General features: G+C 33.8%; 2 protein-coding genes and 2 non-coding genes across 8 annotated transcripts; 3 read left to right on the plus strand and 1 right to left on the minus strand.

Moving 5' to 3' along the window:
* Nucleotides 1–1,856: 1,856 nt before the first annotated feature.
* cdk-2 lies at nucleotides 1,857–8,212 on the plus strand. 2 transcript variants are annotated; one of them, NM_001026366.4, is made up of 7 exons: nucleotides 1,857–1,890; nucleotides 1,967–2,194; nucleotides 3,240–3,477; nucleotides 4,858–4,924; nucleotides 4,990–5,148; nucleotides 6,559–6,816; nucleotides 6,870–8,212. In NM_001026366.4, the coding sequence occupies exons 1-7, from the start codon at nucleotides 1,869–1,871 to the stop codon at nucleotides 6,912–6,914; spliced, it is 1,017 nt and encodes a 338-aa protein (NP_001021537.2). In that variant the 5' UTR covers nucleotides 1,857–1,868; the 3' UTR covers nucleotides 6,915–8,212. The 2 variants fall into 2 exon arrangements, with proteins under 2 accessions (NP_001021537.2, NP_001337286.1); NM_001350362.4 differs by lacking the exons at nucleotides 1,857–1,890; nucleotides 1,967–2,194; nucleotides 3,240–3,477 and having other exon boundaries at nucleotides 4,856–4,924; nucleotides 6,870–8,204.
* anr-45 lies at nucleotides 2,189–3,309 on the minus strand. Its single transcript, NR_101537.1, has one exon.
* On the plus strand, nucleotides 7,669–7,768 carry K03E5.9. Its single transcript, NR_101538.1, has one exon. It is a non-coding gene; the product is annotated as an Unclassified non-coding RNA K03E5.9 (non-coding RNA).
* Nucleotides 8,213–11,443: 3,231 nt separating the features above from the next.
* Nucleotides 11,444–16,055, plus strand: clik-3 (CaLponIn-liKe proteins; the record flags this gene model as incomplete). 4 transcript variants are annotated; one of them, NM_001026364.5, is made up of 6 exons in its annotated part: nucleotides 11,444–11,553; nucleotides 12,210–12,278; nucleotides 13,003–13,085; nucleotides 14,128–14,277; nucleotides 15,053–15,199; nucleotides 15,724–16,055. In NM_001026364.5, 6 exons carry the CDS (start codon nucleotides 11,523–11,525, stop codon nucleotides 15,850–15,852), a joined length of 609 nt encoding a protein of 202 aa, NP_001021535.1. The 4 variants fall into 4 exon arrangements, with proteins under 4 accessions (NP_001021535.1, NP_001249366.1, NP_001021536.1 ...); NM_001026365.4 differs by lacking the exon at nucleotides 15,053–15,199 and having other exon boundaries at nucleotides 11,481–11,553; NM_001262437.2 differs by lacking the exons at nucleotides 14,128–14,277; nucleotides 15,053–15,199 and having other exon boundaries at nucleotides 11,466–11,553.
* Nucleotides 16,056–17,194: the final 1,139 nt, after the last annotated feature.

Consider the following 17,194-nt stretch of genomic DNA (forward strand, 5'->3'; position numbering starts at 1 on the left):
AGAGGGGGTAAAAGTGTGTGTAAAGTAACGGGAGCAACAAAAAAAATCCATAAAATCAGGAGAAATTACAAGAAGAAATGCATGAATGTAGACCGGCGAGTGTGGAGAAAAATGAAAAACGAGGAGAAGTGGAGAGGGAGACATCTGGAAATTGCCGATTTTAATTGAAAATTCGGAGGAAAAATGAAAAAAGTTGAAAGAAAGTGCATTTTTTCATTCAAATTTTGACTTAAAATTGCGATCTTGGGTCTTGAAACGAAAGAAAGTTTTCCGTTACCGTAACCCGTTCTACTAAAGGGGCACGGGTCTCGCCGCGATGAAAAGTTATGGTAGCTTTTTTTCAGAATTTTTGGGATTCTCTTGATTTTAAATGATTTTTTAAAAGTTTTTTTCAATAGATATTTTCAAAAAACTACCAAAAACTACCAATACGTGAACACAAAATTCTGAGAATGCATCCTGCACAACATATTTGACGCGCAAAATATCAAAACTACAGTAATTCTTTAAATGACTACTGTAGTGCTTGTGTCGATTTACGCGAGCGATTTTTGAAATGAAACTTAATTTTAATACTCTATCGTTGAATAAAAAAATATTTTAATTCATTTCAAAAAATCGAGCCCTTAAATCGACCAACAGTAGTCATTTAAAAAGGATTACTGTAGTTTTCGCTACGAGATATTTTGCGCGTCAAATATGTTGTGCAATACGCATTCTCAGAATATTGTGCTACTGTAATATATTTGTGTTTCTTATTCAGAAAAAACCAATATTATTAAATTTTCGAATGCATTTTTTTAACTAAGAATTATTCAAAAAACATGCCTAAATTCTAAAAATAGAAAAAAATCCGCAGCAATGAAAGTTTGAAATTACAGTATTCTTTAAAGGCGCGCACCCGTTTGCATTTCACTAAAATTTGTCGCGTCGAGACCAGGTAGTGTGTTTTTTTGCGAAAAATCGCTAAATTGCCCGTAATAGTAGTAGTAATTCGATCGTACCAGGACCCCATTTTAACTTGAATTTACTCGAGAAAATAGGAGTCTAAGCCTGAAAAAAAAACAAATAAATACATTCAATATATATATACACAAAATCTTAGAAAGCTGTTCTTTCGAAAAGACGGCGCGGTTAATTGAGAGTTTCCGAATGCGTCCAGATGCAAAATAATTGGATGTTGGAGATTTATTGACTTCCTTTTTTGTTTTTTTATTCCCCATTTCGAGGGGGGAGAAGAAAGTCAATAAACTGCGTTTATAGAATTCTCGTTTTAATATTAAAATTTAATGTCGAAAATAATTAGATTTTTATTCCAAAATCGCCTTTAATTTAACGACAAATAAATATATTCCAGAATATCCTTTGGAATTTGAATTCCCTCGGTTTTTCGCAGAGAAGGATTATCAGTGGAGCGTGATTGCGGCAATTCCTAAAAACAATTTTTAATTTGGTTCGCAGAGGCGTTAAAACGTTTTTTTAGCGATTATTAAGCCTAGGAAAGTATATAATTTTAAGAATTTTAAGTTTTTCATCAAATAATTATTGAAATTTAATTTTTTTTTTCATATTTTTAAATGATCACTACGGGTTTCCCTGTTCAAAAGTGTTTTTTTTTAATTAAAAAAAATTGTTAAATGTATCGATTCTTGTGCAATTTTATTTAATACCGCGTCCTTTCCTTACCACATTACACCGGTCACCCCCCGTAGACCGTCTCATTTGCCCTTTTGTCTAACCTGCTGCGTCTCTTGTTCTTTTTCGTGTAGCGCGGGAAAACAGAATTCAAAACCCGTCATTCTTTGAGAAACTCTTTACCGTTAAATCCTTTTTGAAAATCTTAATTATCTTCCAGAAAACAACGGGATATGACAACCGATATCGCTCCAGGTAAGCTTTTTTCCGAGATTTTCATTTTTTCAATATTTAATAAAAAATAAATAATTAAAATAATTTCCCATTTCAGAAAGAGACCTGCAAGGTCGCTTTTGCTCACTCCGGCGAATCGGCGAAGGAACGTACGGAGTCGTGTTCAAGGCGATCCACGTGCGTGACAACGTGAAATGCGCTCTCAAAATGATTCGCACCGATCGCGACGAGGAAGGCATTCCGAGCACGTGCCTTCGTGAAATTTCGTGTATAAAAGACCTTCAGCACGATAATATTGTGACACTTTTCGATATTATCTACGCAAGTGAGGCTTTTTTTGCTGATTAATTTGAAATTTGAAGTTTCAAATTTTAAATTTTAAAAAATTCATGAGACTCATAATACTGGAAAATCGGTGTGAAAATTGCTAAAAATTGATAAAAAGATATAAAAATTTTGGTTCAATCTGTAAGTAATATTTTTTTTGCGGAAAAGTTCGAAAAATCCCCTTTTTTAAGGTATTTTTCTAGGATTTCTAAAAATAAATGTTATTTTCAGATTGAACGACCTTACATTTTATGTTATTTTTTGATTATTCAAGTGAAAAAAATCGAAAAATTGAGAAAAAAGTAGAAAATCCCCTAGATTTATGAAAAATATGTTGATTTTGATGAGAAAAAAAGAATTTGTGGCCAAAATATTAGAGAAATGGCTGAAAATGCGATTTTTTCCCACAAAAAATCGAAAAACTACTAAAATGTTAAAATTGGTGTAGTCGAATTTTTAAAATTGCTTTATTAGACTCAAAATTGTCTGAAAAACCGAATTTCATACTGCTTGAAAACTTCTCAAAAAAAATGTTATGACGGCTCAAAAAAATGGCCTAAAATTCGTTAAAATTTGAAATTTGACCGATTTGCCAAGCGGTTGGAAACTATTTTTTTTTTGAAATCACCGTCAAATTTTGAGCATACGATGTAATTATCTTGCATTTTCAACTCGATTTAGGTATTTTAAAGTCGATGGACTGCGAGATTTGATTTTAAAAATTAAAAAATCTTTTCTCACCGTCCATCGACTTTAAAATACCTAAATCGAGCTGAAAACGCAAGATAATTACATTGTATACTCAAAATTTGACGGTGATTTCAAAAAAGTTAGTTTCTAGCCGCTTGACAAGTCGGGCAAATTTCAAATTTTAACTAATTTCAGGCCATTTTTTGAACTATAATAACATTTTTTTTGAGAAGTTTTCAAGCAGTATGAAATTCAGTGTTTTTAGGCAATTTTGGGTCTAATAAAGCAATAAAAAATTCGACTACACCACCTTTAAGTTTTAAATTTAAAACAATTAATTAATCAATTTCCAGACAGCAAACTCTACATGGTATTCGAATTTATCGATCGAGATCTGAAGAATCTTCTGGAAATGCTTGAGCCAACGAATAGTGTGCTTCCGCCAAACTATGTGAAGTCATTCATGTGGCAACTTCTATCAGCTCTATCGTATTGTCATCTCCGACGGATTGTTCACCGTGATCTGAAGCCTCAGAATATTCTGGTTTCAGATTCTGGAGTCATCAAAATTGCGGATTTCGGATTGGCAAGGTCAAAAAATGTTCTATAGATGTTATTTATGCTGCTGATACCGAATATTTTGATTTGAAAAAAAATTTTTTTTTTAAATTTCCTTTTATTATTTTTCAGGGAGGGTAGAGTTTTTGGGTATTTTGCTTAAATAGACTAAAACCGGTCCAAAACCAAAATTTTTTTATGACCGGTCAAAATTTCGAAAAAAAGAGCCAAATTTTGCTAAAATCTGAAATTTCGCACACTTTTCTTTGTCACAGCCGCTGGATTTTAGTTTTTCTGAAATTATCACCCTTCAATCCTTATTTTGGTAGATTATCTCGCGGAAATTCGTTTATTGAAACACATTTTGAGTCGATAGGCATCCAATTTTGATCATTTTTGGATGCCTATAGGTCTAAAAATTGTCTCAATCAACCAATTTCCGCGAGATAATCTACCAAAATAAGGATTAAAGGATGATAATTTTAGAAAAACTAGAATCCAGCGGCTGTGACAAAGAAAAGTGTGCGAAATTTCAAATTTTCGATTTTAGCAAAATTTGCCTCCTTTTTTTTCGAAATTCTGACCCGCCATAAAAAATTTTTGGAATTTTTTTGTGAAGTCTCTTTATGAAATTCGGTGGTTTTGGACCAGTTTTAGTATATTTAAGCAAAATACACACAAACTCTACTCCCCATTTAATTTATTAAAATCCAAAAATTCACCTATACACGTGTATTCAGCTCGACCAACGCATCGAAAATTTTCGAAAAAGGCGTGAAAACATATTTGAATTCGCCAAGAGGAATTTCACCGCAGCGCATGCAAAAATGTCTGCATTTGCGCGAGACGGTGTTTGCACAAATTACACCGAATGGTCGAGCTGAAAACACGTGCTATAGTGTTAACTTCAAACGAAAATATTTGGAAGATAACCGTGCCGCAGGTGTGGATTTACGAGATTCATATTTTTCATCCATTTGTATCTGATTTTCACCGCGATTTTTCTGATTTTCCGATGTTTTACATTGAAATTCTGGTGATTTCCACTAATGTATGATTTTTTTATTAATTAAAACAACCAAAATTTTTACATTTTATTTCCTTTCATTAGTAAAAATTGAAAAATTAATGAAAATCACAAGATTTTCAATGTAAAACAACAAAAAAAAATGAAAATCGGGAAATTTGGTATGGACATTTTATAAAAATAGATGAAAAATATTAATCTCGTAAATCCACACGATTATCATGCAAAATGTGTCGTTTGAATCTAACACTAGGTGGATTTTCGGATTTTCAAAAATTAATATAAAATCAGGGATTTTTTTTTGAATTTTTCACATTTATATTCGGTATCAGGAAAATTTTAATAAGGGGTTTGAATTTCCTAATCAAATTTTTTGTTAATTCCAGAAATTTCTCGTTCCCCAGTCGAAACTATACTCACGAGGTGGTAACTCTTTGGTATCGTCCGCCAGAGGTATTTTCAACATTCTGAAATTATTTTATTCAATTATTTAATTTTATTTAAAATAATATTTCCAGATTCTGCTCGGCTCGCAACGTTATTCAACATCACTGGATATGTGGTCGCTGGGATGTATATTCTCCGAAATTGCATCGAATAAGCCTCTGTTTCCAGGCGAATGCGAGATTTCACAGCTATTCAAGATATTTGAAATTGTTGGAACACCAAATATTAAGGTTTATACCGATTTGGAGAGGAAAATTCGAATTTAGAGTCCCAGAAGTACACTGTGAATAATTTGTGTTTAGAAAAACTGAAAATCTCTGAAAATATTCGATTTATGAGATTTAATTTTGAAAATAATTCATCACATTTCAATATCACTCATATGCGATATTTTGGCGATTTTAAATACGGCACAGGGTCTCGAAACGAGTGGTTTTGTGAAATGTGAAAACGTGTGCGCCTTTGAGGAGTACTGTATTTCTCAACTCCTGGGTTTTGCAGAATTTTTAAATATGGGATTTCGAGAGAAGCGCGAGATGAACTTTAAAAATCTAAAAAAATTTTTTTTTTCAGAAATCTTTCGCCTCCCCGAAATTTAGTGAAAAACTGAATTAAACCATAGAATACGTTTTTTCCGATTTTCAACAAAAAAATCGAGTATTCGGAAACGAAAAATAGTTTAAAATTTTGGACTTTTTCTTCGTTTTAGAGGAAAATAATCGAAATTTAGGTTTTATATCTTCAAATTTCGCGATTTTTGTTCCACTGAAATAATGTTTTTTTTTAATAATAAAATACAAATATATTACGAGAACATAAAATTCTGAAAATGCGTATTTCGCAACCTATTTGACGCGCAAAATATCTCGTAGCGAAAACTATAGTAATTCTTTAAATGACTACTGTAGCGCTTGTGTCGATTTACGGGCTCGATTTTTAAAATGAATTAAAATAATTTATTAATTTAAATAACGATAGAATATTAAAATTAAGTTTCATTTCAAAAATCGAGTTCCCGTAAATCGACACAAGCCCTACAGTAGTGGTTTAAAGAGTTACTGTAGTTTTCGCTACGAGATATTTTGTCAAATATGTTGCTCAATGTACGCATTCTCAGAATTCTGTGTTACCGTAATATATTTGTGTTTTATTATTTCAAAAAAAAAAAACAAAAATGGCGAAGTGTGAAAATATTATTCGGAAAATTGAATTGTTTTTCTTCCAAAAAAAAACATAAATTTCGATTATTTTCCTTTAAAAAGAAGAAAAAGTCCAAAATTTTCAACTCTTTTTGAAAAGATTTTTTTGTTGAAAAATCGGGAAAAAAAGCGTTTTATTTGAAAAATTAAATTTTCTCGAATACACTCTACACGGATTTCTGGCTTTCCTCATAAATTGAAATGGAAGAGTTTGCCGAACTAGACCATTTTGGCTCGGCCATATCTCGGGTAGATTTACGGTGCGTTGCGTGTCGCGTCGCAGCTCGATTTTAGTTGTAAAACTAAATGTATTTGTCCGTGTGAAGTACACGACTTTCCCACGGTGATTGTCGATGGAGCGCGAAAAATTTAATGAGGAAGGCCAGAACCCCGTGACTTTAAATTATTCAAAAAACTTTTAAATTCGAATAATTTTTGCAGAGCTGGCCAGGCGTCGACTCGTTTCCCCACTACAAGGCAGTCTTTCCACAGTGGCCGGTGAATTTGAAGAAGCTCGAAGAAACATCATGCCTGACTGGAAATGGTCTTGACGTGCTTCGTGAGATACTTCGTTATCCACCGGAGCGACGTCTCACCGCGAAAGGTGCTCTCTCTCATCGCTACTTTCTACAGAACGGTTTCACCCAAAACCGGCCGAGTGTCACTGATTTGATGAAGGATATCCGAGCGCAGAACAGGGTAAAGTTACTGGAATATTTGGATATTTTTTTAATGAAAAAAAATTATTTCAGACGCCACCGCTGCTGAACAATCATCAGGAGAAGTCAATCTTCTAATATATCATGTCCTCCATAACCTAAACATCGTGTACTATGTCCTCTCTTTTTACCGAGTCTTTCCTCTTCAAGGGTGTCATCGAACGAAATTATCGATTTTTTTGGGTTTTTTCAGAGAAATTCAAAAAAATCGAAAAAAAAAGCGCAATTTTTTAAATCAAATTTTGTTCATGTTGATAAGAAAAACACATGAGAAAACATATATTGTTCTACTAAAAAAGAAAAAAATTGCAAAAAATTGAGCTATTTTTGAAAAATCGGAAAAAATTGTTTTATTCAAAAAATTCAATTTTTCTAGGTTTTTATCATTTTCGTGAGAAAAAAAACATATTTTTCTACTAAAAAAATTATTAATTTTTTTCGTTTATTTTAGTGAGAAAAAACGTAAGAAAACATAATTTTCTTCTGAAAAAAATTACAAAAATTGTAATATATTTTTCGACAAATCGGAAATTTTTTTTTCCAAAAATCAATTTTTTTCAAAAAATCGGGAAAAAAAGTTTTATCTAAAAAATTAAATTTTTTCCCAAATTTTGTTGAGAGAAAACAGATTTTTCAACTAAAAAATGGTCAAAATGTTCAGAATTAAAAAAAAAATTTTTTCAGAAATTTGATTATTTTAGGAAAAATTAAAGTTGAAAAAAATTATCAAATTTCGATTTTAGAGAAAATCGAGAATTTTCGCTTTTCTGATTTTTTTTTGAGAAAAATAGCTTCAAATTTTGGTAATTTTTTTCAATTTTTGAAAAAATTACATGTTTTCTTATGCTTTTTTCTGATCCAAAAACATTTTTTTTTCAATTTTTGAAATTTCTCTGAAAAACTCAAAAAAAATTCGATGTCTCCCTTGCTCTCCACCCACTCTTTCTGCTTCATCGTTCATTTTGTATCATAATTTTCCCACCTATTTTGCTCCAGACGTTTTATCGCATTATTATTTTTATTATTATTATTTTGCTCCAAGGGAATTTCTACAAATATTTTTCATTAAAATTAAGAAAATTTTTATTTCAGTTGGAACAGCTGAAAAAGTACAAAAAATGACGATAATTTGCCGGTTTTTTCACCTTTTAAACTGAAAAAAAAAAAATCTTAATTTTAATTTTAATGAAAAATTTTGAAGCCCCTCACCTTTTTTTCATCCCGTATGGGTAGGCTTTTTCGATCTGTCACAATCATTTGCGGGTCGTCTGATCCTATATTCCCTGATTTCCCTCCACCCAAACTTTATTTTAATCGTTTTTTTCTTTTCCATTTCAATTTTATTATAGAACAAGAACAATAGGTTTCTCCTCTAACTTTTCCTTTTTTCATTCCTGTAAGAGTATACTCTCTTACTTTTCCCCCCGCCCGCCGAAAACCGCTCAGATTTGTGAGTGGATATAGGGGGGGATCTTTTCGCGATCTTCCCCTACCCCTTTGTTTGCTCAATGAGCCCCGGCTCAACACAAGCCGACAGCATCAGCACCAGCACCAAACCGCGCGTTTAATTGGTTCTCGGGTTGTGGAAAAGGTAGAAAAAAAAACTTCTTGAAGCTTCGATATTTGATATCAACTGAGCCAGCCAAAGAAAAAAATTGCGTGAAAAGGTGGAGAGTATTGGGAGAATGAGCATTTATTGAAGGTTATGTGAGAAATTGGATGAATTCGGGTTTTGAGTGGGTAATGAAGAACAAACAAACAAACAACTTGTAAAGGTACATTTGATTGTACGGATAGCCCCCGTGGGGAAACTTGTGTTATGAGTTGTGAAGCTAAACTTACAAAAATTATGTTTTACATTAAACGGAAATTCGTTTCGATTTTTCAAAAAATGTCAAGTTTAAACTCAAAACTAGGGTCCCTGGTCTCGGAGCGACAATTTTTCGTTATGCTGAAAAACGTGTGCACCTTTAAAGAGAAGTACTGTAGTTAACAAGTTTATTGGCAGCGATTTTTCATTTTAGTCTATTACGGGAACACAGTATTCTGAAAAACAGCACATTTGACGCGCAAAATATCTCGTCGCGAAAACTACAGTAATTATTTAAATGACTACTGTAGGTCGATTTACGGTATCGATTTTTTAAATGACTTAAAATTTTATCGGTAGAATATTAAGAATTATGCAAAAATGAGAAAATAAGGCTCATTTCAAAAGATAGAGCCCGTAAATCGACACAAGCGCTACAGTAGTCATTGAAAGAATTACTGTAGTTTTCGCTACGAGATATTTTGCGCGTCAAATATGTTGTCCAATACGCATTTTTCCAAATTTTGTGTTCCCGTAATATATATTATTTAATTAATTTAACTTCATAATTTAACTTCAAACTGCAGTTTAGCAATACATTTTTTGATGAAACGAGAAATAGTTTTTAGTTTTTACACTATGAAGAATGGAGGAAATTGAGGAGCACTCGCGGTTACGGTAGCTGAGAAGCTTTGCTCGTTACGGGACCCAAGCTTTCAGTTTCGCCTGGAATACGCACAATTTTTCGCAGGTTTTAGTGTCTTAACTGGAATTTTAACTGGAAAATTAACGACTTTAAAGGCGCGCGCATTTATAAAAAAATGGTCCCGTCATTGGTCTCGCTACGCGCTCAACAAATCAATGGGATGTGCGTGGCGAGACCATTGCGCGAAAATGCGCGCGCCTTTAAAGTCGTAGAAGTGGGAAAAAATGCACTGTATGAAAAATCGACGAAAATTCCACAGCAAAGAAAGTTTGAGACTACTCTTTAAAGGCGCACACCCGTTTGTACTTTACAAAAAATGCGTGTGGAGACCGGGTAAATACCGTAGAGCTTTGTTTTTTTTTCTAGTAAATTTCAAAGTTTTGCAGTTTTGGTTTCTCCCGATCTTCACCAAAAGAAAACAACACAAATTACCACAAAAGCTCTCTGTTTGTTAATGTCGGTATCGAAACGAGCTATCCAAATATCAAAATTTCGCAACAAATTCTCCCTTACCTCTCTTTCTCTTTTCGATTTCTTCACACATTTACCTGATCAAATTATGTGGGTGGTAGAAATGTCAGTTGGTCCGTTTCCCCCATCCGACACTTTTTTCTGTTATTGTCGTCATTTCAAAGGACCTCGGAAAAACAGATGAAAAGACAAAACACAGCCAACTTCCTGTCGGGAGGGGGGAAGCTCTTGATCTCCGATTAGCTATTCTCAAAGTTTGCGAGTTTTTAACATGAGACAGACACCACACAAAGACAGGCTACAAAAGTTACCGAAAAATGGGGGAAATCAAGTCATGGATGATGTCATCGTATTGGGAAAAGAAGCGAAAATTTTTGAAAATTTGTAGTTAGAATTAAAGCGATTTTTAAAGCCGGCAAGTCGGCAAACCGGAAATTTGCCGGAATTGAAACTTTCCGGCAAATCGGCAAACCGGCAAATTGTCGGAATTGAAATTTTTCCGCAAATTGGCGAATTGGCAAACCGGCAATATGCCGGAATTGAAAAATTCCGGCAAAACGGCAAACCGACAAACTGCTGGAATTGAAAATTTCCGGCAAATCGGCAAACCGGCAATTTACCGGAATTGAACATTTCCAGCAAATCGAAAATCCGGCAAATTGGCAAACCGGCAAACTGCAAACTGAAAATGGTAGCTAATATCGAAATATTTATATGGTACAATATTTTTTAAAGAAAACTGCCAAGTTCATTCTAAAATTACCGATTATCATAATAAAACTGTTCGACAAATTTTAGAAATTCCTTTATTTCGGGTCTTTTGCTGTTCGGCAAATCGGCAAATTGCCGGTTTGTCGATTTGCCGGAAACTTTCATTTTCGGCAAATTGACGGTTTGCCTATTTGTCAAAAATGTTCAATTCCGACAGTTTTGCCGGTTTGCCGATTCGCTCGAAATTTTGAATTCCGGCAATTCGCCGGTTTGCCGATTTGCCGGAAATTTTCAATTCTTGCAAATCGCCGGTTTGCCGATTTGCCGAAAATTTTGAATTCCGGCAATTCGCCGATTTGCCAAAAATTTCAATTTCCGACAATTTGCCAATTTTCCGATTTGCCGGCAAAAATCGTTCGCCGCCACCCCTGCTCAATATTTTGGCTAGTTGCAAAGGTATCGAAAAGTTGTCAGCTAACAAACTGTAGAAAAAAGTATTTCGATCATTTTTGTAGTGAACCACATTCTGATAAAACTATACCTCACAGAGATATAAACTGCCAAAATGCACCGGAAGTAAAATAATATGTTTTTTGGGCAAAGGACATCTGGATCACATTCCGCCGATTTTCACATCATCTGTTTCATATTTTCAAAAAAAAGGTTCAAGAGTCTGTGTGACTCAAAATATGTATTATTTCGCATTTCAAAGAGTGAATCAGCACGTCTCTACCCTCCTCACTTTCTCCACTCGCTGTACCATTTTTTTGTGTCTACCACGATTGAAACAAGTGCTTGTGGGTGTATTCTCAAACCAACTTCGATCGGGGCGTCCCACGCCCCTTCGAGACTCTACACAGCATCCCGGAGACGCAGATCGTCTCAGCAAGCCGAACGCGGGCTCCGCCCACTTTCTTGCGGAGCACTACCCCTTTTTGCTGGCAGTTAGTAACCCCCATCTCGGAAGCACACACAATCTATTCGAATAATGACTTCCCCAGTACCACCAACTCATCAAGGTGAGTCATGTTTTTATTTTTAAATTTTAATCTCATTTTCTTAATTAGTCTTGCATCTGACTTTGGTAGCTCATATCTCGGTTAATTTACAAAATATTGAAAATTTTGTTACTATCAGATCATAGAATAAGGAATGATATATATTTCGCCAGTTGAAAACTTTTTGATAAAATCAGAAACTACCGAGATATATATGCGTAATCAAAGTTAGAGTTCCAACTTCGATGCACCGTGTTCTTTTATCAACATTTTAGCAGCAAATATCTCGGCTTATTTTGAAATGTTCTCAACTACAAAATTGTAGAAAAAAACCTGCAACATTTTTTAAAATTTGAAAGTTATTGATAAAATCCAAAACTACTGAGATCTAGGCTGTCAAAGTTGTTCCACGCCGTCGATGCACCATGTACCACTATCAACTTTGGTAGCTAATATCTCGGCTTATTTTGAAGTTATTAAAAATGGTCTCAAATACAAAACTATAGAAAAGAGTCTGCAAACATTTAAAAAAAAATTAAAATTTATTGAAAAAGATCGAAAACTATCAACTTAATATCTCGGCCAATCTGAAGTAAAAAAAAAACGTAAAAACTACTAAACTATAAAAAAGTAATAATGAGTAATTCTAAATTCAAATAATAATTTAAAATTTTCAGAAGCTGGCCTCAAAATTGCCGCCGTCGAGGTGCCAAGCAATGAACAATTGGAGAGGAGAACTCGTGATGGTATGTTTTATTGTTTTTTATACTTTAAAAGGCATGTTTAGCATATGGATAGTTTTACTACATCCCTCATACTTTTTTAATTTTTATTTATTTAAATTTTAAAAAAAGTTCACCTACAAAAATCTAGAGATAAATCCAACTAGACCTATCCAATTTGCATGTTTGTTATATTTTCGGCAAATACTATATAATTTTTTGTCTAACCAAACATGGTAATATAAAACCCATTATTATTAAAAATTCTGCTTGGAAAAATCTAGGGTAAACAATGATAGAAAATGCATCCTTATGAAAAAAGGTAATAAAAATATAATTTTTTCACGGCTTATATCTTACTTGTCGTTTTTTTTATTTTAAAAATTATCAACTAACAAAATATTTTTGATTTCATTTTCTTTCGTTTGTAGTTGATTTGTTTTTGATATCTAGAAAATGAACCGAGTTATAATTTTTCAAAGTGAAGTTGTGGAGTATAGGAAAAACGGAATTTTTTTATTAGCAGAGCAGAGCCTAGAAGTAGCTTCAGAGCAAAATGGAAAGGCCTGAACAAAAACCGGACGCTTAAAATTTCCAGCAAATGGCAGCCAAATTTTGACGATTTTTAAACATTAGATTTTGCTGAAATATTAATTTGGAGCGGATTTTTAAATATTAATTCTACAAATAATCTAGGAAGTTCCCATTTTTCTACCAATTTCTCCACGCAACCCCCCAACTTTTGCAGGAAAATGGACACTTCGTCAACTCCGTCAGACTGATGCAATGGTGCCACTTCAATCCGGAACTAACCAGTTTGACAGTCAACGAGTGAGTTTTGAGGGGAAGGCTATATCTATCCTTCAATCAAAAAAAAACAGTAAACTTAGAGACTCAAGAGAATAAGAGTCTTATCTCTGTCAATATATCCAAACAAACCGCAGCATTTATTGGGGGTCGGGAAAGGGAGAGTGTATTTCGGGGAGCCGTGGGAAGGTTCAATAGTTGAACTTTTAGAAGGTTAATTTGTTGTGGAAATTTTGAAAAAAAATTGGGAAAAAATGGGGGTAAAAGGGATTTTTTGAGAAAACCGAAGAACGAAAATTTTCGATTTTTGGAAAAATTGAAAAATTGAAAATGTTTAGTACATATTTTCGCAAAATTGTATGAAAAACATTTTTCATTTTCAATTTTTTTTTCGGTGAAATCTAATGTCATAAGATTTATGCGTGTTTTTAAAAATTTTTTCGATCTCCATAAATTTTGAAAACCGTATTATATAATGGTGTGTGACGTCACACTTTTCAAATATAAATTTCCCGCGATTTCTAGTAGTACAGTAAAGCTACAGTAACCCTACAGTAATCCTACAGTACCTCTATATGTTTTGAATTTCCCGCCAACATTTTTTCTGGAAATTTAGATTTCTTGTCAAAATTTTTTTTGGGGAAAATTCAAATACTCTCAGACAATATTTTGGCGGGAGTTTAAAATATATTATCTTCTAAAATTTTGAACTTTTCGCCAATCCCTAGATTAAGCTTTTGTTGTTACTGTTAAAAAAGCTATGTAATTCTGTGCCCAAAAATGTTACGTTTTTTACAAGTATGCTTTGCCGTGAGCCCACTGTAGTTTTGTCTTTAAACACACTTAACTTTAACAGAGCATATCTCGGTTGTCTTTGATGTTATCAAAAAAGTGTTAACTGACAAAATACAGGCCAAACTGCCTTCTACAATTTTGTAATTAAAACTTTTTGACATCTTGACAACTGAAAAAGTTATAAGCTGTCAAAGTAGGCCCTAAATTGTAGCTTAACAAGTGTCCTTGTCTTATGTGTCCGTACATATATGTGTTTTGTTGTGAATTTCAGGGAAAAACTGGGTTTGGAATGCCACGTAACACACAAACCAAAGTCGATTTTGCCGATCATGACAAGCAATGGCTAATTGAGGAACAGAAGCAATATTCCGATGCGATTGTTCGACTTCAGTCAGGAACGAATCAATTTGAATCTCAAAAGGTTTGAATTTTGGAATTTTGGAACTTTCTAATTTTTTTTTGAATGTCGCATGTTGAACCTATATGTTTATTAAATTTGCTAATTCTAGAGCTTTCAAATTTCAAATTTTATTCAGAAAAAATGCGAAATAAACCCTTTTTAAAGCGGTATGGCTTAGGAAAAATTCGACCGCCAGGATTTTTTGAAATTTGAAAAAAAATGTTTGAGAAACAGCTTTTGGTAATAATGACCGAATTGTTCTTTTTTGTCGGCCACGCAGCTGTGCGTTGTGGCCTAGAAACCGAGAAAGCTAGGCCACAGGCCAAATAGCCTAGAAACACAGAAGAACCATAATGACGTGGCCTAGAAAATAAAAATTCGGCCATTGAGAGATTTTCGAGCAATTTTTTATGAAAATCAGTTTTATTAGAGTGACCGAGTTTTTTCACGACCCCATTGAAAATTACGTGACCTAGAAAACAAAAAACTCGGCTTGAGCCAAACAAAAGCCCTTCGCCGTGTTTGTTCATTTTTAGGCCACGTGGCAGAGACTCATGGACGTAAAAATGACTAAACTCGGCCATAGTGTTTTGAATTGAAAATCGTTCGTTTCTGAACTCATCTCGGTGGCCGAATTTTCTCTTCCACGGCCACATAGCAAATTTTTGAATTTTTTTAAAATTAGAAGCCATTAAATAGGATACTTTAAATATTTCCGCATCCACGTGTCACTTTACCTAACCCCCTTTTTCTCAATTTATGTGCGTGTTTGTGCCTGATTTGTGTCCATTTCCAGGGAAAAACCGGCTTCGGAATGCCACGAAACACGCAGACAAAAGTTGAATTCGCGGAGCACGGAGCCCGATGGGCTGTAGCTGACAACGCGGCTCACGACTCAATTGTCCGTCTTCAATCCGGAACGAATCAATATGAAAGTCAAAAGGTTCCGTTTTTTTTCTATGTTAATGAATGCATTGTCCCACGTCTTGTTCCCCACGTTTGGTCCCTGATTTTTAGAGGAAAAGTTTGGAAAAAAATGGAGAGAAGGTTCTTCACTTCTTATTAGATCCCTTGGGAAATGGTGAAATGTTGGATGGAATTCTGGGATGGGGTTCAATTTAGAGTTGCATTTGGTCTTGAAAGATCAGAGTTCGTAAAAGTTTGATAATTCTTTTGTAGTACTATATTATAAATCTGATAAAATTTGAAATGGATGATAAGGTTTTCTAGTCCAAAAGGTTAAGCAGCAGACCAGTTTGAATGCGTCAATAAATGAGTTGTTCAGTTATATAATCAGTGGTTGCCTGTCCCCCCATTCCCCTCTGATTCTCATGTTTACTTTCGGATTAGTAGTAGTAGTTTTCTCCCCACTGTGCACTTTTTCGCAACGTTTTTTTCGTTTCAAACAAACCAAAATGAAAGAAAAGAAAATTTTCGAAATTATATATATTTTTTGAAATTTTCCAGGGAATGACCGGTTTCGGAACACCACGTGACGTCAAGGGAAAGCATTTGAAGAGAATTTGGGAGCTCGAGTTCCCGGAGGAAGCCGCCGATTTTCAACAGCAACCAGTGAATGCTCAACCACAAAATTAAATTGTTTTATTCATAAAATTTCCCTTTTCTGCTTTTAAACAATTGTTTTCTCCGTTTTTTGTAGATTTTGCCACGCCCTGTCTCTAGTTCACTTTACTTGCAATATTCCATCAACCAGAAGGCAAGACCCTCCAAAATGTACTCACATCACTCGATATACAACTTCTTCTTGTTTCTTACGAGTAAATATTTTTGCAAAATAATTCACGCTTTTATCTACCTATAACTTCTATATTGAGGTGGGCAAACGATTTTTTTCTGGCAAATCGGCAAATTGGCAAATTGCGGGAGTTGAAAATTTCCGACAAACCGGCAACTTGCCGGAATTGAAAATTTTCTAAAAATCGGCAAACCGGCAACTTGCCGGAATTGAAAATTTTCGGCAAATCGACAATCCGGCAAATTGTCGGAATTGAAAATTTTCTAAAAATTGGCAAACTGGCAAATTGGCGGAATTGAAAATTTCCGGCAAATCAGCAAATCGGCAAATTGGCGGAATTGAAAATTTCCGGCAAATCGGCAAATCGGCAAATTGGCGGAATTGAAAATTTTCGGCAAGTAATTGCCGCCCACCCCTGTCCTGAAAAAATACTGGAAAAATGTAGTTCAAGACGAACTTATTTTCCAGATTTTTCCTGATTGGATAATATACCTTATTTTTTCCAGGTTTTTAGTAGAACTCTATGATAAACGAACTGTATGATAAATTTTCCAAGAAATAGTATTTTTCAAAACTTGTATTCTTCTGAGCATTTTACATTTGAATAAGATGCTCGAAAGGAGCAAACCGGAAGCAGAATAGATAAAAAGAAAGTTGGGAAGAAAAGGAAAAAGAAGAAGTCGTTTATGATTTGATTTCGAGAGAAAAGCAAAAAAAAGACGTAACGAGAAAAAAGTGCGAAGGTTGCTCACTTTGAACTTTTTTGTCCCCTGCTCCAAAAATGATGTCCTTCTCTCTATTTTGCAGAATTTTCGACTTAAAAATTTTCGAAAAAATGGTTTTGTTGCTCCATTCCTAATTGTTAATTTTGGACTTTTTAGAAATTAATTTTACGCTCGAACAATACTTTTCACATAAATAATTAAAATAATTCTCACGACAATTTCTGCCTGATTGCATTTTTTCAATGATTTTATTTCCCGAATGTAGGGGGTTTGGATATTTTTAATTCATATTTTCAAGTATTCAATTTCTAGTTCAAGTTTATTCGATTTTTTTATCTGAATTTTTCTCGATTTTGTCAATATTGAAAATATAAGAATCTTTAAAAACAGTCAAAAAATCTATAACACCATGTTTTAAAAAATTATGAATCAAATTAAATACACAATAATTCAAAAA

This window comes from Caenorhabditis elegans, chromosome I (assembly GCF_000002985.6).
Source record: "Caenorhabditis elegans chromosome I".
In the NCBI taxonomy this organism is placed as follows: Eukaryota; Metazoa; Nematoda; class Chromadorea; order Rhabditida; family Rhabditidae; genus Caenorhabditis; species Caenorhabditis elegans.